The sequence below is a fragment of the Brienomyrus brachyistius genome, chromosome 12, assembly GCF_023856365.1.
Source record: "Brienomyrus brachyistius isolate T26 chromosome 12, BBRACH_0.4, whole genome shotgun sequence".
NCBI lineage: Eukaryota > Metazoa > Chordata > Actinopteri > Osteoglossiformes > Mormyridae > Brienomyrus > Brienomyrus brachyistius.
The window spans coordinates 11,719,040-11,741,253 of NC_064544.1; the positions used below are offsets into that span (position 1 = coordinate 11,719,040).

A 22,214-nucleotide genomic window follows, 5' to 3' on the forward strand; every position below is an offset into this window, starting at 1 on the left:
AGGTTAAGTCATCGAGGTTTCAGATTGTAGTATAACGGCTTCAGTAAAATATTTTAGGTTGTAGACTAGCGGCAACACTGTGGGTGAATTAAGATCCCTATCAGCAGATTACTGTTTGTTAGATTACGTTATCCATCTGCTGTTGTAGCTAAAGGTAACAGCACGCTCAGCAAAACATTATTTACATGTGTATTCATGTACATTTTATTCAAATCAAACATACGAGTTACTTACTATTCACAAATATTTAATCTGTTAATAGTGTATCCTTGTATTTGCTCTGATGAAAGAATTCTAATTATCTGACAAGGGCAGGCGTCAAAATCTCCACGGCCCATCTTTTAATGGAAAGTGCTCGGGAAGGGATTCTCGTCTTATCTCCGAGGCTTAAACCTGGCAATGTCACCCTAGCAGAGCTCCGGATCTGCTAACGATTGATTTAGTTAAACCGGTGAGCTTCTGGAGGATGACCCCTGACCTCTAAAGCAACCAGAGTGAATTAGCAGACACTCAGGAGGCTCGCAAGCTTTATAATAGAGACATGTATCCACAATGTAGTAACAGGCTGTGCATGCCAATCAATAGCCTCGGCAAGCTATCATTTAAATGACTATAGTCATCGGAAAGTGTGAGGGCTTAGGTTTGCTAGCAGTTGACCATGGGTGTTTAAATATGCATGAACATACACTCTTTTGGATTTAACGATATTAACATTTGCACAGTTTCGGTTCACAGTCAAATCTATCTAGGGCCACTCACGTCAAGTAAAGTGCCTCGTCTTTGACCGATTCTCTCTTTGTCTGCGCGGTCCGATCGTGGGGGGATGGGCCTCGCTTCTTTGATAGAGACTACCTCACCCTCGCTCACGGCGGCGCACTGGCCGGCCGCCAGCGACAGCACGGCTTACCGCGATGGCAGGAAGCGGCGAGGGAAGTGGTGCTGGGCGGCTGTTAGTTCATCTACGACGCTAGCCGATGATGGGAAAGCACTGTCTACAGACAGCAATAAAGAGCAGCCCCTATTTATTAAAGGGTGTGGGGGGGGGGCATGGGTAATGAATGCAAACACAAGACGACAGAAATGATAACAGCGACGGTCTCTCTTGGTAATTCACAACTGGGTAAGGAAAAAGAACTTTCTTGCCTCTAAGCCATTAATTCCTTTAATTTCTGAAGGCACGTCTGAAGTCATTAAACAAGACTGCCTGGTCTAATCAAGAAAATCAAGTACTCTTTACAGCTGCTTAAATTCGTTTTCCCTCCTGTTGCCTTGGGCAATATAGGATTTAAGTTGTGAAATTTTGTTCTTTTGTTCGTTAACGATCCTAATGTATCAGCGCTGACAACAAGCCTAGGTATTCCATTACGAATATGTGCAGTCATTCTACAACCACGGGAAAACAAAAATCCAACCTCAGCTCTCTGCAAACACTGTCTTGGTGAAAAATGGTATTTCTATTCTAGCTTCTGAAGGGTCACTTCCTCTGCAAATTCCCACTTGATTTCATAATTAACTGACTGCTGCCTATTTGTTATTAAAACACCCTCAGCTAATACTGAAGATTATGGGAGTCCATTGCCAAGCTGATCAATTAATCATTCTGTGTTGTGGTCTCCAAAGGCTCTTTCCCAGGCAAACAATCCACATCAAGCCCTCTCTTCTGACACGATGGAAGAAAATAAAAAATATGAAATTGACAGAGAGAAACCAAGACAGCGATGTAGACCGCGACTGGTCTTCCATCCATCGATCCTGTTTTCAGCCGTTCGCCTCAGCTGGGTAGTGATGTATACGTGGTCTTTAATGTTTATGTATTTGACAATAACAAAACTAAACAAATATTATACTTAAACTATGGTTTGTTCTCTTATTTCAGACTCAAAAACAAATCTTTTATAAATGCCTGTTACCCATCTCTAGATGATCCCTCACAGACAGGTTGCTTCAGTAATTGACAGAAACTGGACCTAAAAATAGCATAATATAAATATATTATATATAAAATTACCCCACCCACTGTTCAGTAATGAGTTACATCAATTACCAAGTTAACAATTTACCCATTCGAACCGTCTATTAATCCCTTACAAATTTGTCCCCATATTTGCTTGGATGAAAGATTTTAATTCTCCAACAAACACAAAACATGGAACTAATACTTATTAATAAAATAATTGCCTGCTGTGTGCATGTGGTTATTCACATCGTCCTCCTCATGCACAGAAATCTTAATGGCGCCTTAAGCTATTAAAACATGCTAAGTACCATAAGACCTATTTCAGTTTGCAGTGTGATCGGCCAATCACAGAGAAGGTATCCCAGCATCCGGTAAACTTGCTCTAAGCTTCGTCTTGCAGTGTAGTAGCCCTTGCCATTACTCTGTGTATGTAACCCTTTGTGACATCACAATGAATAATAACCAAGTGTGTTTCTGCCCTCAAGTGGCGCCATCCGTAAACAAAACGGATGACCTGTGCTATTCTTCCATTTAAATACACACGCACGGCATGATCGGCCCCCAGGGTCAGTGGGAAATGGATAAATAAAGAGGGAGATAATGTGAAGATCAAGCGGAATGGGCAAAGTGCTCGATGGCGGATGGCGGTGCAGGCTGCGCAAAACCCATTACCCTAAAATGCTCCCCCAGCATTTCGGACGCCGGTTCTGCCTGCTAGCTACACTGCGAATGCAGTGAGGCTCCATGATTGAAAGGAAGGGCAATTTTTTTACTTTTTGTTTCTTATTTTCGTTTTGTTATTAAACATATTCTATTCGCTGGCTGTTACATTGAGCAGTAGATCCCTACAGTACGTCCCGTTATCTTATCTCCCATTTGTCTGAAATATAACCTCTAAAAACTGTAGCGCAATTTGTTTAACCTAAATGTAAAAATAATATTTTTAAAAAAAAAGTGTGATTGTCAGTCTGCCATCAGCACACTAGTGTTATGATTAGTAATTTTCTGGAACAAGAAAGCTACTTCGAAATGGATTGAGACTCTTGCCAAGTACCACAAACTCAAGGAATCCCAGCAAAAGAGATGCCAGTAATGGAAAATCTCCCTAAATCACCAAGTTTGAACATTATTATCTCATACAATGTCAAGATTTCTAGAACATCACAGACTACTGTCAAATGATATACACATACCTACTATTTATTATGTTGGAGCAGACTACGCTGATCATATCACCTTGTAACAAACTATTCTAAATTATATACGGTAGAAACTTGTGTTCCAGGTCGATCTCCACTACTGTCCTGAACTCTTGACGACAAAAAAATGTTGATTTTTGTATCTGAAAAGTATGTGAGATGTGAAATACGTGAAATGTGACTTCGGAGATTTAAAGTCTGAATTACCTGTTGATGACCCCCCAGAAAACTGCATTTGCCAGAAAAATAACGTAATAAATAATTGATGGGCCTTTAGTTGAGAGCATGAGGTTATGGTTATGTAGATTACTCTCCAGACAAAACTAAACAGAAAAGCGACTCTTCCCATGTGACCTTAATAGACCAAGATTACATCACCTCTCCAATTAACAAAGCTCCAGCCAATCCTGACACAGATGAAGTTGGGACTGCAGGGCTCTGGCGATTAATACTGTGCCATGGACATGCTCTCCATTGAGGTCAGAGAACATCTCAGAGGGTTAAAGGTCTAGTGACCCATCAGGAGACCAGGGCCTACTGTATATAGCTCTAGCGTACATGTTTGTTTTTTCAGCATCTAAGTTTGGAAAGAATGTTTGGGTCTCCTTTAAGATTGTACTATTTTACTTCCATAATCCTTACACCAGAATCCTGTCTTGACCTACTTGATTCTGTGACTAACTTCAAAGAAGTAAATAAATATTTTTAATATCTCACACCGTTTTATTTCTCTGTTCCAAACTGTTTTAAACTTCCTCCGTCCAGCTTTCAAGCTATTTTTTCAAGAAAGCTTTCATAGTTTCTCAGTTATACTGTTACGTAAATTAGGGGTGACCCTGCTCTGCCAAGCTATTCCGATTTAAAAAGATCAAAGTCCCCAAATTATAAGGCCTCTCAACTCCTAGGTTAACGCACCCAGATTCCTTCAGACTGCCTGTTATTTGGGTGATAGCATAGGCATTCCGCTGAAGGACTCCTGCCAGCTGAAATTACCACAGACGGGTTATGGAAAGGCCAGCAAATTCTAGGATTCAAGGCCGCAAAAAGAGGGAAAGAACAACAGCATCGCAAAACAGCAATGACTGCGAGAGGGAAAGCTGTCGCCCTGCTCTTAGACGGGCCTGGCCAGTTGAGGGGAAGTACTTATACAGTCATTGGTAGCCAAATGATAATGAAAGATGTTAAATAAAGCATTTATTGTAACAAAATCCTAGGCTCCGGACCCCCCGCGACCCAGTAGGATAAGCGGGTTGGAAAATGGATGGATGGATGGATGGATGGATGATTGTAACAAAATCCTAGGCTCCGGACCCCCCACAACCCAGTAGGAAAAGCGGTTTGGAAAATGGATGGATGAATGAATGTAACAAAATTCACAAGAGGTTATTGCCAATGCTATATTACGCTATCATCACCCTGAAGTTTCTACTAAAACTGCAATACTGTACGCGTGTAGGAACGACAAGTGTTCATTTGTTCGATAGCCAACAGAGAGAGTTTTTGTGATTCAATATTACACGTTTCTGTCTTTTCCCATTCAGTGAAAAATGAAGATTTAACATATCAAAGGTCAGAAATGACCTTATCCCACATCAGCTCAAGGTTAGCACAAGATAGAATCACTACCCTAGCAATACTAGAAGCCTCACTTTGGAGACCTGTATTGGTGATGGTGATGCAGATCTGCTGTCAGCCATGGGATGCAAATCTATAGCTGGGAAGCAGGAGTCGCAGTGTGTACTGTGGTATGTGCTTTTGTGATGACAGCTAATTAAAGTCAGACACAAGGCCAATGTCACGGTATGTGGTGAACATGGAGCCCTAGAATTTGGAACCTTGGGTGACTGATGACATAGTCAGGGTCAAAAGTGAACATTCCAGGTCCAAAAAGTAAAAATCCAGACCGGGATTTTGTTTTGACCAATCAGCTGAGTACTCTGCGACTGAAACTCGTTATACACAACTGGTTGGTTGAAACAAAGTCCAGGTCTGGATTTTTTTACTTTCTGGACCAGAAATGGCTGCCTCTGGTCAGGGGTCAATGCCTTCACTGAAGGAGGTCTGAGTCTCAACGCAGGATGGCCAAGCAGACACGGTGCAAAACGTAGCAAATTTGGCATTTATTCTCATATTTCAATAGGCACACAAGTGGTGCTCTGACTTAAGTCAAAAGTAATATTAAGAAAACAAATCCCATCATTAATACTCACATTTCACACAGGGACCTGCAGATGCTGATTTTCGGCATTCACTGCCCACACAATTGACCCGCTCACAAATACTCCATGTCTGCCGAAAAGTGCTAAACGATTTCCCTAATGGAAATTCAAATAGGCCGGACCCAACATAAAGGGTGAATGGATCTACAGGGCTGGGTGCTGTATGATAAGCCGGAGAGAGAATTTAAATAACCGCATCTCTCCCTCGCATTGTCCTCATGGAAACTACGGGAGGTCAGATGCTCACGAATCTGCACCTAACAGCTTCTGCAGAAAAAAAAAAATATATATACAGGTATATAAATATATATATATATATAACACACAAATAAATAAGCAGATGAGCAAATACCATGGCAGGGAAAGGGCACACTGCGCGGTACACGGAGTCCCACGGAGGATAATGAAACAGGCTACACGAGGCCCCGTTCACACACAATGTCTCCCAGAGCGGTGATAGAAGGCACACGCGCTATTCACCACCATCTCAACTTAAATGCTGGCTCAGCGTTTGAAAGCTCTTTAATAACCTACCCCCCCCCCCCCCCCCCCCCCCCCCAACAGAACGCGTTCACCTGGGCAGTAAGATAAGTTGGCGTGTTTTGAAAAGGCCTGCTCCGAAAAGGCTGCAAGGCCCAACTGCAGCCCTCCCATTCTGGAGCCCGGCGTCTATAAGACACACAGTAAACCGAGGAAAGCGAAAGCTGTGCGCCCCAGAGGCCCCCGTTTCTGACAGTGGTATCTTCCGCGATGGCTTCCTGCTTTTAGATTCTTAGCTATTTCTTAATGAAGCTAACAGACGCATACTGTTATACAGACGCAGGTCTTGAGGGCGCCATTATCCAGCCTCATTGGAGAATGGGGGAGAGACATTATAAGCTATTTTAATCTTATTCATAATTTGGGAACTTTCCAAAATCTGCACAAGACTTTAAATAGTAGAAAATTGTAATTTAACATTATTATTATTTATGGGACCAAAATTATTACAGATTTTTTTGTTTTCTAAGTCTGGGCCGTTACATTTATTACTGTGAATATAAAAGACAGCTGCTGCTTTTAAATCAGACTGTCTTAATCGTGCAGTTAGCTTACAGAAACACACTCATATATTTTTCATGATCTTTAGGGAAAGTAAATAATAATTAAAAGAAACATTTGAATGTAAAATGCAATGTCCTTTGGGTTTCACGAGAGCTAGGGGAGCAGGCATCGTAAAAAAACGGGTTCTGGAGTTTTACGACTTGTTTAACGTTTTTCACAAGCTAAGTCATGTCTAGACAATAACGCTTAAGGGTATGTTCGAATAAGGAACTGCGGCAATGAAGGCCCATTGTATTTTGGGTTTGTAATAATTATTAAGTCCATTAAATTATTTGAATTGCTTATTTGTGGTGTTCTAGCAAGTTATAGGCAATGTCAAGCGTACTGTCGCACAGTCGCCAATTGAAAGTGGGCTTAAAATCATGAAGTGGAAGTTATTATATACCTTTACATATATTGCAGTGCAGATGCAAGTCTCAGGCTGCTGTACATTTAGACAGCACACAATGCCCATCTGAACTGCATTCCACCATCCGCCATAGAGTCCACCCAAAGAAAAATCCAGAATCCAGAGTGCTTCATAGTAAGAATACTTAATAACATGCTACGAACCCAGCACTGAACGTGTGGTGACAGATGCATTAACAAATCGCCAGAACAGATGCTGTGCTCCACACGACACATAAATAACTGCCAGAAAGCTCAGATCTTTACTGTAGTCTGAGTTCTTGTGGTTCCTCCTCATACCTCCACTACTTTTGATTGGTCGTCAAAGACAACGAGGTCACGGCGGCACAAACAAGCCCCTCGATTCTGGCGGCACGTTCTTCTGTCAAACCTTATTACCGTGTGATTTGGACTTCCTGTCTCTGGGCAAAGAAAGCTGAAGCACATCAAGAGCACTTTGTGAAACCTACCAGAGGGACAAAGTCGCTTCCACCACTGAAGCAGCCGACTGGCCGAACTGACGCCAATCGGACGACCGACCTCATTTCCTGTCAAAAAGGGTGCTGACACACGATGCTGCGGGCCAAACTCGAGGCAGCTTTTAACTTTTCTTTTATTGTCCTCAGCTATCGTGAGATTAGCTAACAGAGCTGCAGAAATACCAAGAGTTGCAGTATGTAATTATTCAAAATCTTAGGCAGTTATATGATTCATGGTAAGACTATTATTCAAATACAATAACAAAATACATCCATACATCATCCAACTGCATATGTCAGGGTCATGAGTGGGCTGGAGCCTACAGAATTGAGCAGAAGGCAGAGGTATTCCTGGGGCAGGATGCCAGCCCGTTGCAGAAATTATATGCACTGAAAGTGGATGACCCATTAACTAGTCCAGGATTACTAGACGGAAGGATGGACGGACAGATGGATGAAACTACATTATTACCATTCCATAAATTATGCTGACTTGTTACACAAGTTGTATTTTGATACAATCAGTCCAATAAACTGCTAAAAAATATCATTTCAGTCTTCAAAAATGATAAAAAAAATCTTTCTTGACAATATTCTTGTGAAAATACTATAAATGTGGACTAAACTAGTCTAGATCCTTAAACTATTACCTAATCCTAAGAGGTTCAATGTCTTAAAGAGGCGTCAGGCCAGTATTTATAGGCATCTTTTAAATTTAAAACATAATTTGTCTCTGTTTGTTTCTTCCCTTGAGCTGTGTGGTGGGTCAACCTTCATACCGTAAATCAGAGGCTATAGCCAGAGTATTTCACAATAGCCTTTGGTCAATTTAATATTTTCCCTCAAAAGGCTAAAAATGCCAAAAAAGAGACTCTTCACATTTGTAGGACTGAATGGAGAACATGAATTCTATTCTTCACTCTTCTTAATGGTCAGAGGTGGACACTTCAGGTCCAGAAAGTAAAAATCCAGACCAGGATTTTGCTCCAACAATCCACTTGAGTACTATATGACTGTGACGCTTTATGTTCAGCTGGTTGGTTGAAACAAAATCCTGGTCTGGACTTTTACTTTCTGGATCTCAAATGTCCACCTCTGCTAATTGTTTCAATCTTTTGACCCTGGTGGCTCGCGTCCACGTTAATCTGCTGTCCTACAACCCTCATCCAAGACTTGTTCTTGTGGCTTTGTAATTAAAACTCCAAACTCCCGTTTTACAGAATTAGCTGTAACCCAAGACCCATTTATCAGAACAGATGCTTCCAATTCGCTGCGCTGCCACCTGGGGCACAAACGAAGCTCACTGCAAGTCACTTTGTGAGTATTAGCATCTCCATTGATTTTTCTCTCACAATGACGAAGTGTCGCAAATGAACTTGTTGTTATTCATACATAAAAGACCCCCATCCCAGTCCCAAACAGGAAAAAAATAAACATTCTAGAACCCTCCAGAATGACATCCCGGGATCTTTAGCTTTTTTAATATTTAGATTTTTATGGCAAATCACACAGAAGGGATAGACCTGAGGTCTGAAAAGTGAAGCCCGCCGACGTCATAATCAGTAAAAGAAAGACATCAAAGAAGACAAAGGAGAGTCAGACGTTCAAGGAGAAATGTTGAGTTTACCAAACAGGCAGACAGAAACCCTGTTACGTAGGCAACAGATATATGAAGTCCTGAAAAGCCAGGATACCTGCAAAGCAATAATAATAATAATAATAATAATAATAATACAATCAATAACATCAAGAGGTCGGTAGGCTCAGTTGGAGTCTCCCTCAAATTGCAGACGCTATATTCAATATCCAAAGTAAGCATCCTAAAGCAAAGGTACCTGGCCAGGTACACGCAAACCAAAGGCAACATGGCGCACGGTGGGGAAGGTAGGGATTACAAGCAGCGTTTGTCGTGATTACAGTCATTCTCCCCAGCAGCAGAAGCTCGCCAAGTGGATTATCTACAATTCAGCAGGTGTTTGTGTATGTTCGCCGGGCACACGCTGACCTCAGGTAAGAAGCTGCCTTCCCTCTAGGTAACTACAGGGGCTGCTGCCTGGGCATCTGCTATCTCCTTCCGGTCCTCATGCTGCTCCCTCTCTCGGCTTCCTGCCACACCGGGGCTTATCGCATCACACGCTAATGCGGTCCTCCCTGGCAGACGCCACCATGTTCCCTCGTCTTTTAAAGGGGGGGGGGGGGGGGGGAGCGGAGGGAGGAGGAGGGGGCATGCACGTCTGCAAATGTGTGTTGGAAGGAGCTGGTGATTAACATGCTAATGCTGGTCAGCTCGGCGCTGAAAGCAAACGCCTGTTAAATCATCCAGCGCAAGCGATGATGCGACTTGAAGTTTACCACGGAAAGCCTCTACCATCTCCGGAGTTTGGCTCTGCTTGTAGCCTAGGAAGATAAGACCGGAACGCCGAATGGGTGACCAGGACTCCGCTTAAAGGCTGTTTAGTCACTGGGGACCAGAATTCAGGTCCACAAATGGACCTCCGTGCTTTAATCGTTCCACAGATGACAAATCAGCAGCCCGTCAAACTCAAGACCCATAACCTCACCTCTCCCACGCATGTGCTATGTAAATATACCGTGTATGCACTCTGTAAGTCTAACATAAAACTAAAATCCAAGGTAAATTTTCTATCTTTCAGAACTGCAGGAGAAACACTAAGAAAACATTCTGCTTATATTGCTTTGTACTCCTGTGCCAATTCCATGTATTCAGGTACGCAATCTAAGGCCAATGAAACAGCTCCGCCTAGATATCTTCTCAACCATAACTTCACCACCTGTCTTTAGAGATGTTCTTTAGATGTACTAAAACATACTGTTCAGCACCAGTTTCTATCTAGTGACTACCACCTACTAGGTAGACATCCACAATCGCTAGCAAATCCTACCCAAGGTCACGGCGATCCAAATATGAGCCAACAAACCATTATATTCATGGAAGGATACAATCACGGAGGATTCATACACAATCCTACGTGCAATCCCATAACCCCCGAGGCACGGGGTGTGATAAAAACACGCAACCATCATTCCATCCCAGTGACTACCGAGATAAGGACAATATCTCCATAACATGGACATGTAGATAATTTTTTTCATCACCGTTCCTCCTCACGGTACGTTTTTTTATTTTTTTTTTTACGACGATTTGTCTTTCTAGAAGAATTTCAGAGTCCTGAAAACGTGGCTGTGATGACTAGTGCTGTACCTCACTGCTGCGGCTACCAGCATTAGCACAGATATCCAACAGAAGTGAAGAAGACGGATGGAGAGACCAGAAGAATTCAGCTGGCTTCCTGGTGCTTACCTGCTTGGATTAACGGAGCAAAACACGTTGCAAAAAAGACGGCAGAAGTGTGAGGCACGTGTCTCTGGTTTGGAGCAAGGGAGACCTACCACGTAAAACAGTGAGTCTCGTGGAAGCGCTGGTCTCCCCAACGCTGTTGGTGGCGACGCACTCATAAATGGCTTCGTCCCTTGGGGTGCGGAGCGGCTGAATTCTCAGAACAGACCCAGATCCGTCATCGAATTCTATCACCTGCAGGTGTGAGAAACGGAATATGTTAAAGGAGTTTTTTGTTGCGGGACGGATGATGGAGCTTATGGAGGAAGGAACCAGGTTCCGACCCTGATGAATGGAATTACAGTCCTCGTTATGTTTAACTGGTTTTAGTATGTACTGATTCTCCACCAACTGAAACCACATGTGCTTTCAGCTTCGGGGTTGGCAACCGCTGAACAACTTCAAGCTGATTTAATGCTAACGAAGGAACAGGCTCTTAAGAAAAACGTGCACTTCAACGGGAACCTATGTAGAGCCCCATGTCTAGTGATGTTGCATGTTAAAGAAAAGTCAATGGCCAAAATCACACAGAACACATCGAAACCAGCGGAAGTTAAGATGTGCCCTGAGATTACACATTTTAGTACTTCGCTAGATTTTAACGTTCATGTTAATAAAAGTCTAATTTAAAAAAATGAATGGAAGAAAGAGTTACAATTTAAATCCCTACTGGGTGTTTGGTTAGTCACTTTCCTGCAGGTTACCAACCCCCTGAATTAAGAAAAAATGTAAAATTTGTATGCATATCTATGCCTTTTAATCCATTTACCTTCCATTTTTAATCGCCACTTTTTGTTGTCCTAAATACTGAACTCCAGTTAAACTGCAAGTATGGTAAATTTTATGATGGGAACCAAAACTACATCACTGACCAACTAACTTTAGGAATGGCAGCACTAATTGTAGATAATCATGTAACTGGGGAAAATATTCCGGAATTTTCATACCATAACCGTTCCTTATTTCTGCGTTGAAGTGCCCCATTCTTAAAGTTACATAAAAATATTATTAATAATAATAATAAAATAATAATAATAATGACATGTTAGTAGTAGTAGAGATGGTAATACTAATAATAATAATAAATAATAATAATAATAATAATAATAATAATAATAATGAGAAACAATGAAACGGAAAAAGTACATGGTTGTTGTTGTACAGGCAATCACCACATGGTGTTTTCAAAAATGTAAGATATATGACTGTTTAATCAGAATGACTTCCACATACAATTAGTGTGATCAAAAACCAAAAGGACAGCAAACCATAGCTAGCCTCGCATGCCGTATACTTACTGCTTACAGAAACCACTGAGTGGCAACGCAGTTTTAAGGGTGATTGCAAATAAATAGCTAAAACACCATTGCTGCAGAGTGAAAAATAGACAGTAGGCGGGAAATGCATAAGGGCTGCTGCACTGGAGCGGGGGGTTGGAGGGGGGGGGGGTGAGGTGGAGTCAGAGAGCAGTGCCCTTAAAGACATCTTTGTGATAGCGATTGATGTCACAGTGGCCTGGCTCCGCCTTTAGAAGGAAGGTATGTCAGTTAAAGTGGGGGGCGATGGGTATGGGAGGGGAGTGCAGAAGCTTTGGGGGGAGGGTGCGTAGCTGCAAGCCGTGCTGGCATTTCACTGCCCGGTGCATGCCATGGCTGTACCCTGGCAGCGTGCACCTTGTGCGAAGCGTTATGGTCTCAGCACTGAAAGATAAACACTGATAAGAAGGCAGGCGGGAGACAATGGCAAACAGGCCAGACGCGCCGCCTCTTTCGAGCGACGATGCAATGCGTTATTTAAAATGCATATATATCTGATCGAATGCATAAAAACACAACGTAATAGCAATCTTATCAGTGTTTAGCATAGATTTGATATTAATTGAGGGAAGCGAAATTCAAGATTAATTTGAAATGTCAGCCAAAGAACACAACGAAAGCATGCGGTTTTCGAGAGAGGAAAGGCTGCACAGGAGAATGCGATGCTTGAGTGATAGGCGAGCAATGCATTATATTAACTGCCTTTAGCGTGCTGCAGATGTGGCGGATGAATGCAACTGTGGCTGAGGTGCATTGCTGCATTGCGGAGTGCGCTTGCATGCAGCAGTGGGGGCCGTGCGGGGCGCCAAGCGGGTTTGCGGCATTCATATGTCGAGCATTTTACATCAGAACAATAGACCTAATACCTCAAATCGTTGGTTGCTGACTTTCTTCCCCTTCTTGTTCCACACTATCTTGGGTCTAGGGTCCCCGGTGGCCTGGCAGATAAAAGAGGCCACCCCTCCTTGCACTCCCGTTTGGTCATTGGGAGTCCTTAGAAATTTGGGGGGAGCTGGGGAGAAAAATCAGGGAAGAGACACAGGAAATGTCAAATAAGATAAGTCAAATAACTTCACTGATGACAAGGGTAAATTCCTGTGCATATGAATGCAAGGTGCATAAAGAGCACATAAACATAAAGTGAAAAAAAGACAAAACTATTAAACAGAGGTAACCTTAAATGCTATTAAACAGAGGTAACCTTAAATGCTATTAAACAGAGGTAACCTTAAATGTTATTAAACAAGGTAACCTTAAATGCTATTAAACAGAGGTAACCTTAAATGCTATTAAACAGAGGTAACCTTAAATGCTATTAAACAGAGGTAACCTTAAATGTTATTAAACAAGGTAACCTTAAATGTTATTAAACAGAGGTAACCTTAAATGCTATTAAACAGAGGTAACCTTAAATGTTATTAAAGAGAGGTAACCTTAAATGCTATTAATCAGAGGTAACCTTAAATGGTATTAAACAGAGGTAACCTTAAATGCTAACAAACAAAGGAAAACTTAAATGCTACTAAAAAAAAAGAAAACCTTAAATATTATTAAACCAAGAAAACCTAGAATGACATCAAACAACCTTTCATATTTTAATATTCAGAAGTCTGTTGTAGGGTTTTAGCTATCCTAAAATTGTCTTCTAGATTTTTTTTCTTTTTGGAATATCGATAAAGTTGTTTGTTTTAGGAGTACTTCAAATCTTGCTATATTTTATACAACATTCTCTTGCCAACCCACAGGATGAATGATGTTTATTTAATCCAACCATATCCATTTTCCATAACTGGTTATCCAGTACAGGGCTGTGCTGAACGCACAACTTAGGGGACGGTGTGCATTGGATTGAACTGAACCGAATGGCTTTTCCAACAAGAATTGCCACATTTTATAAAGGTTGTCATCTGTAATCTAGCAGGTCAGCTGATCATCAAACTGTGCAGTATATGACAATTCTCCTAAATGCAATACTTCCAGCATAACATGGTTTAAAATAATATTGCTAATATCATTGCATATCTGCATAATTAAATCTCCCAGAACATTACACTCATTCATATTTAGATTTCTGAACTGGTTACATTGTCTTGTAACTACTTGTGCATGTTATTTGCACTCTGGTGCGCTAGCTGTGTGACAGATGCATTCTGAGCTGTAATGGTGATCCACTCAAGCATTTGATATGGCGTCTGCTGTGGAAAGAGGCTATCTAATAACAGGAATTGAGACAAGGACAAGGAGATGACTCTGTGCGATTTTATTTTTTTTTTCTAAAAACCACAGAAGTACATTTCAAAAGAACATCAGTATAGGAGTGTTGCTGGGGGTAAAAAGATCCAAAGAATGCATTACAAATTCGATGATGCTCAATGATGATGATCATGATGATGATGGCATTAATGTTGACAACGGTGAAGCAGGCACACTTTCATGTGTGACGTGTGTGTTCTGATACGCTCCAGTCTCCCATTACACTCTGGGTTGCCCACAGAGTCCAGTCCTCACCCAACTCCCAATTTCCGAATCATGCACTCAAGGGACCTTATTAGCAAAAGCAGACTTCAATAGAATCAGACCGAAACTTCAATTTCCACATGAGCATGAAAGGTTTCGTTCAAAAAAAACATCCATCTTTGTGCGCCAGTGTAGGGCGGGGAACCAGTCTCTCTTTTGCAAAGTCCAGACCCATTTGTACATTGATTGATATTATTTGAGACAATCATGTTAATAAACAGGTTTGAGGCCCTGAAAGCCTGGCAAGGATATGATGTTAAAAGATGGATAGATAGATCATCTTAAAGGTTTACCAGGTACAACTAGATAATATCATAACCACGGAACAGTCTTATGTTCAGAGCAGCCTTTCTGTACACCACTGTGGTACTGAGCTGTTATTCTTGCATTATTTGTGGCCTTCCTATTATCTTAAACGAGTCTGGCTTTCCACCTCTGACTGCTCTCATTAACAAGGTCTTTTCACCCAGAGGACCAGATGTGTTTTGTCTATCACACTATCTGTAAAAAAAAATCCTGGGAAAGTGACGTTTCTGAGATACTGGAATCACCACGCCTGGCACAAGGAGTCAGTATGTGTCCGAAATCGCTTTGGTCGCGCATTTCAGCTGTTCTAATGCTTAGCCAAACCGAAAGTGAATCTCTGGCCCCTATTTGCATGAATACTAAGTCGCAGACACACGATTGGCTGTTTGGAGGAGCAGGACATATGCATTATTAAGTAGATGTCCCTAATAAAGTGACCTTAGTGTGTGTCGTTAGTCTTTTTCATACAATTACAGGCTGAAAAGGGGAAGTCATTAACACTTACATTGCTGTATAAATGGAAAAGCATAGTTGAAATGATGTAATGGATTTTCACTTTCTGGCCGGAACTATCCACCTCTTTGTACATTCCCACCTCCAGCAAGAATGTAATTGCACTTTTCATGTACTCTTGACGTATCCAACAGTGTACAGTACATACATACAGAGCGATAATTGCACGGCATGTTGTTCCTTTCATACAAGCTGTTTCCACTATGATGCAAATGAGTATCATCGTAATTAATGTTGTTACACTGGGTGTCCAGTGATAATGTTCACAGCATTTCGTTATTAAACTTCGACACTCCTCAGATTCTGCATAGGAAGTAGATGATATGCTGGTGGCCAGATTGTGGTTTGCTCTAAAATTAGAAGCCCTTGCTGCTCGCCCTTACAGTAACTAAAGGATTACATGGGAATTTAACTCCTCGCTGGGCAGGCAGTTTTGCCTACAGCCATCAGAGGTGGAAATTTCAGGTCCAGAAAGTTAAAATCCAGACCATGATTTACTTTCAACCAACCAGTTGCGTACTCTGTGACTGTTACTTTTTATGCTCAACTGGTTGGTTGAAAGTAAATCATGGTCTGGATTTTTACTTTCTGAACCTGAAATCGCCACCTCTGACAGCCATGGCTTACTGATGCTCATGGACACAACCCCCGACTGTACACAGCACGCAATTCCCTAAACAAACAACTAGCTACCTCTCCATCCCATGGAAACAGGATTTGTGTTTGTGAAGTATCACGGCATCTGTGACATGTACAGTTGCAAATCTTGGGACTTTGGAGAAATGTATGCTTTTAAATGTAATGATGGTTTTTTATTTACCACGAGCACAAGTATGGGTTCACTGGAAAGCTGCTTATCGCATATCCCAGCTTGGGGTCCAAACACAACTTCAGGCCATTTATCTTAAGCCCCTGAAGCATTTCCACAGGTCAGGAGCCTTTCTCAAGGGTCTAGTGGGGATGTGTGAGGCTCGAACAAGCAACAGTCCGATGACAGACATAATGACCTAAGCTGCAAACCACCCCCTCGGGATTCACTTAATTTTAACTTTTTTTTTTTTTAATTCTTAAAATCTTTAAAATATTCTTTAAAAATCTTGAGTTTTTTTTTTTTTTACCGAGGGTAGTTTAACTGAGTATGACGCCTCAGGCCGGTAATCCAGTGTTAAGCGCTCGCCAGCTAACGAAGAAGCACTCAGCCCATGCAAACAGAAAGGGGCACCGCTGCCCACAGCTTCCTGTCCCCCAGGGGCGTTACGCAACCATGTCATATTCAAGGCTTTCTCCAAAGGAAGTTTCCACTCTGGAGCGCCTGGCTGCCCCACTTTTCGGTCTAAAAACGCAGGCAGACGTGGCATTAATAATTTGGAGATCTGCGTGATGGGGACTTTAGATATGTCGACGTGCAGGGGATCGGAGATGAGTAGCGTGGCCCCGTGCAGGACGAGGTGCTCAGTCGGTCAGAATGGTGCAAGTACTACGTGGCCCTCAGGGAATCTTTTCTCTTTGTCCAGTCATCCCTTGCGAACAGGGACAAAAAAAAAAAAACAGATTTGGATTTATGGATTTATTCATTAAAAATGTACGTGTACTTTTACGGCTGGGGATTTCTGAAGCTCGGAGGCTGAGCATCATCCACAAAAGGCTTGTTAGTCCTTGTTCGATGTCCAAGCGTCACATGGGATGAAGCCAGAATACACCGGAAACAGAATCGTTCACCGGCACGAGGTATCATGTTCAGTGCCTGAAATACTGCCTGGAGGGAACCAGGTCTGGACCACTCAGCATATTTCATTCCGGGCAGCGACAGATTCAATTTCGCGTCCGTGGGAAGGCCGGTTTATAAAACATATCTGTAATTAACATGTAAGCCACCCCCCCCCACTGCCGCTAAATAGATCCTTCAAATGGGGCGTTTACCACTCAATTACCGGCCATTTAAGGGAGTCACGTTTGCCCTGAGAAATCGTTGAGTAATTCGGCCACACTGGAGCAAAATATGTGTGGCCGTCTTTGGTGGTGGGAAAGCGATGGTACACAGGGGCTGAATGGCAGCTCAGGAAATGGAAAGAATTTGAAAGAACACGAAGGCATGTGACACGATTTGTCTGAGCGATGGACGAATGCAGTGGACCCTATGGCAACTTTAACAGGTGGCGTACAGTCGAACTTTACAGACAGACTTGGGTAGTATTAAGGGAACATGGGACACTGCAGGGAAGCTCTGGACCACCTGTGATCATGCATAGGAAAGACAGTTTAAGAAGATGGATAGATGGATGGATGGATGGATGGACAGACAGATGGATGCATGGATGGATGAGTGGGTGGATGGATGGACAAATGGATGGATGGATGGATGGATGGATAAATGGGTGGGTGGACAGATGGACAGATAGATGGATGGTATACTCTGATTTTCAGTGCATCATGGTATTTTTAATCGTCAAGATTTCTAAATGGGGAGACCAAATATATGCATGAAAGAAGTCAATATTCCAATGGATAGAAAACTGGACACATAAAATGTATAGCTAGCTGTGCTGGATAAACGTTCCCACATGAAAATCCCAGCTCCATGATGAAAAGAATGACCCCCACAATGTTATAAAAACCTGTTCTTCTGACGTTGTGGGGACTGTTTTTCAGGTCCCCAAAAAAATCTGTCAATGCAATGAAAAAACAAAGAATGCAAAAACTTGTATTTTGCTTGGTTACTTCTGGTTATGGTTAGGGCTGGGGGGGGGGGGGTTAAGGTTGTCATAGTTAGCATTAGCATTTTTCCCATGAAAATGAATGAGCGGTCCCCAAAAAGATTTGATTACATGACTGTCTGTATGTGTGTGTATGTGTGTGTGTGTGTTTATGTGTGTATGCACGGAATGTATTTTTTTCCCTCTCAGATGTATGAAGGACACATTTGGTTTAATTGGTACTGGCCTTATAACCACGGCCAATTAAGCGCGATTCAGGGCTGCTCGTGAGTCACCAAAACCAAGATTCAAACCGTGCATTACAGAACTTTAGAAAAACATCTATGGGAATCTAAACCGTCTCTTCTGTTTTAGAACACAGTCATCAACCTCAAAAAATTAAATGCTATATTTCCATATTTGTTTTCCATGCGCATATTTCCTGAGAGTTTATATTTTTCCATTTTCATCAGGAAGAGCCATTTTAACAAGTGTCTTGGATGATTTTAGTAGAATAAGCTAATGTTACACATCACCGATAATAATTGTTTTCAGTCATCTAGTATTAAGATGTTCTGGGAAGAAAGGGTCTTTTTCCCGTATTTCACAGTCAACTATGACAGCTCTGAAATATGATGGTGTGAAATTTCAGATTTTTAGGGGTCCTTTTACGAAAATGTCTGACATATGACACTCGCGACACTTTTGATCAATTCTACATAGCTTTTTCCGTACCGAACACTTTGTACAAATTTAACATTCCCATGCCAGCACGAGAACATGTGCCCATTCATGGGCTGTGATGCACGTGTCATTGCTCCAGCAGAATTTCTTATAGGGATGGACTGGAAAGCGATATGGCCTGTAACTGGGCACAGGGAGGAAGGCTTCAATGTCCCTTCGATGTTTAATAATATGGGCCGCGTGTGTTTCTCCCCAGTCTACACGATGATCACCCTTCTCTAAGCATACACCATTAAGCCGAGTTAATTTATTAAAAATGCAAGGCTTAATACATTAATACTTTTCATTAGCATAAGCAATGAACGATGAGCACCGACCCGCCCTGCCCGCACACCCCTCCCCCCTCACATTTTTGTTAAAGTCGTTAACAGGTCAGAACGGGAACCCCGTGATCGTGACATTCACCGGCTTGATTACTCCTGCCTGATTGCGCCTCATCCCAGGCCCGTGTACAGAAAAAGCCTCGCATAAGGACGGTTCCCCCGATACAACACTGCCCTGAGATGAGGAAGAGACAGCAAGGAGGAGAGGGAACGACAGCTTTTAGAGAAAATCAAAAGAATCACAGGGACTAAAAAAGACCGTCTTTCTCCATTGTTCACAACAACCATTCATATGCAAGAAGGTGAACCTCGCTCTTGTAGAGCCTATTGTGTTCCTGTATACAAAGACCACACAGCACACAGACGCCTTAGCATCTGTATATGTGAGCTTCCTCACCTCTCCGCTGCTTCTATAATGTTACAGTACAGTAGTGGGTCTAGAAAAATGTGGTGTTCCATTTCTGAAAAGCAGCACATTTGGTTTTATGCGTGCCTGAACACAGAGGACAGAACAACTGCTCACCATGAGCTTAACACCTACGGGTCTAAACATAGAAGGTGATACCCTCTGTATAATCCCCGGCACTGTCCCAAAGGGGAGGTGGGCAATCCCCTCCAGCGCTATTCACAGGGGGAAAACAAATGCCTCGCGGACAAGTGTGGGCCAGCTTGGGATGCGTGGCGTCTTTAACGGATCCGGGTCGGACTGCGCTCAGACGGGTCAGGGCAGCTGGCATGAGGCGACATGGGCCTCCAGAAAAGGCGAGAGCTGTGGGTGGACTCCTCGCACAAGCCCCCTCCCCAACGGCGATCGTCTCAGCCTGTCAGCACACATCACCCCCCTACGTATCCTGGGGGACGCATTAAGCGAACGGCGACTGGGTTTGTCACTCAATAAAACAGCACAGTCAGACAGATGCTTCCCAGATGCTCTTACTGAATGGACTGCGGAGCAGCGCAGATGCGTTAAAATAGGCTCCACTGGGCACCCGAACCGGGAACAAGTCCCCAACGAAAAAGGACACGTGTTGAGTCAGTTGGTTAGCTTACCTTTCTTTGAACTTCAAGCCTGATTCAAGGTGGAGAGCGGGCGAAAGAAGAATCATTCTTCAAACAGAGGGGCCAACTGTATCATTGACCAATGATATGCTTTCAATTGCTGAGTGATGGGGGAGGGGCACTCTGGGGGCCAATCAGCTTTCAGCGGTGGGCCAGCGACCCTGGGGCTCCGCCCCTTGAAGAAGGCTGATGGAAGGCGCTCCAAAACCCCCATGGATGAGTCCATTGGCCATTTCGGATGGCCAATTTGCCGGGTAATGTCCGGCAGAACAAAGACGGTATGCAAAAAGGCTCTGTGGACGACGGGCCGAGAGAGAGACGTGCCTGTAAAAGCCACTTCAGGCTCCCAGGCTTCAGTTGGTAACCACTTTGCAGATAAGTTAGTGTAATTGTACTGCTTTCTCTCCGCAGTTAGTCACCGCATTATGTCTGGAAAAAGTTAATTATCTGATAGGATACAGAGTGGCGGGGGCTAACACAAAAATACATTGGTTCATTTAGCTATCGGCCATGCTACAGAACATGTCATTAAGAAGCGCCATTATCACAGAACACAGCAAACAATTATTATTTAATCGCTGTTTGTAAGCTTCGGGCTGGCTGGTCGACTGCAATATTGAAATTGTTAGAGGGAGCTGCTTTCTGTAAGACAAAATAAAATATACAACGTGGCAAGTTAAAAATAACTAAATTTAAATAAGGATTTTACACGTTGTAAATGTGAAATTTGAATTCGGAAATAGCATTTTACGCAAGGAAATGTCTTAATGAAATCCTTTTCTATGTTTTGAATTGAGACTTTATTGGCCGCACATTAGCAACACGCTAATTTCTAAACCCTACACCACTTCATGAACGCGACCACTCAGTCCCACCACACAGAGATGTATTTCTGTTATTTCATGCTGTGCATCTGTGCCACTGTCTGATCAGTGAAGGTATTTAAACCTGCGATGCCACATACTTAAAACATACAGCTAACAACCAGGAGCACAGGGACTCACACTGCAAGAATACTTAGATATGGGAAGATGCAGAATATACATTCTCACCAGATATTCCTTTATTTATGTGACATGTACATCTATTTTTCCATCCATCCATCCGTCCTCAACTACATCTCTTAGCCAGGATCATCCGGGTATGACCCAGAATATAACAAAGTGGACAAGGTAGCTATTTCCACTGGACAGGCAACCAGTCAAAAACAGTGCCAGGCACTGATCCTCTATGTTGCCCTGCCATAACTTAAACTACCAGAGAACCGCATTGTGTGTGATTCCACATACAGGTAAATGTGGCTACAGAACCTAATTGATATGTAATATTACTCACTCTGGCTTTCAGACGGTCTGCCAATTTCCATATTAGTATGATTTTTTTTTCCTCGATGTGAACTGTCGACACTATTTAATTCCTAAGATGCTGACAAACAGCACAGTACTTATTTCAGAGTGAGAGTGATGTGGCTGAGTTTAAATGACAGAACGACACCCAGGTGCTTCCCGGCAAATGCACCGCTGGTACGTTTGGTTCATGTTGTTGGAAACCGATGGTATGAATGAAATAGCAATAGCCTTTGATTTTCTACTAAAAGCTAAATTGAACCCCGAGGCTACTGAACATAAAAATAATACAAGAAAAACTCCAACAAATTAAAAATCAATACAGATGATTCTGCTTCTCCCGGTAGTCGCACATGCATGTGTTATCGCTAACAAGAGCTGTCTGTGTCCAACGCTGATAGCTGGACCATTTAAACCAGCATATCAGAGGGGTAATAAGGTAATAAAGGATGGGTTTTTAATCACTTTGCTCCCTTTGCACCATGATTACGTTTAGGAAAATGCAGAAAGGAGGAATGTCGAGGCTAGAAATGTGTGGCTCCTCTCGCTTACAGAAGCATACTGCATTCTTCCCCCCTGCTCTCTCTGTAACGCACCACACCAGAGAGGCCCTTCCACTGAAAGGAGAATGCTGAAAAAACCTCCAGGCAGACACTGAAGGCACACAGAGAACCTCCATATACCAAAAGCTGGA

At 42.6% G+C, this 22,214-nt stretch overlaps 1 protein-coding gene across 1 annotated transcript in view; it reads right to left on the minus strand.

Annotated features, from left to right (window-relative positions):
- Positions 1-22,214, minus strand: part of LOC125704441 (receptor-type tyrosine-protein phosphatase delta-like) — a 362,466-nt gene that overhangs the window by 70,546 nt on the left and 269,706 nt on the right. Inside the window, 2 exon segments of the mRNA XM_048969994.1 lie at positions 10,757-10,898; positions 12,886-13,031. Coding sequence (XP_048825951.1) covers positions 10,757-10,898; positions 12,886-13,031 — 288 coding nt within the window.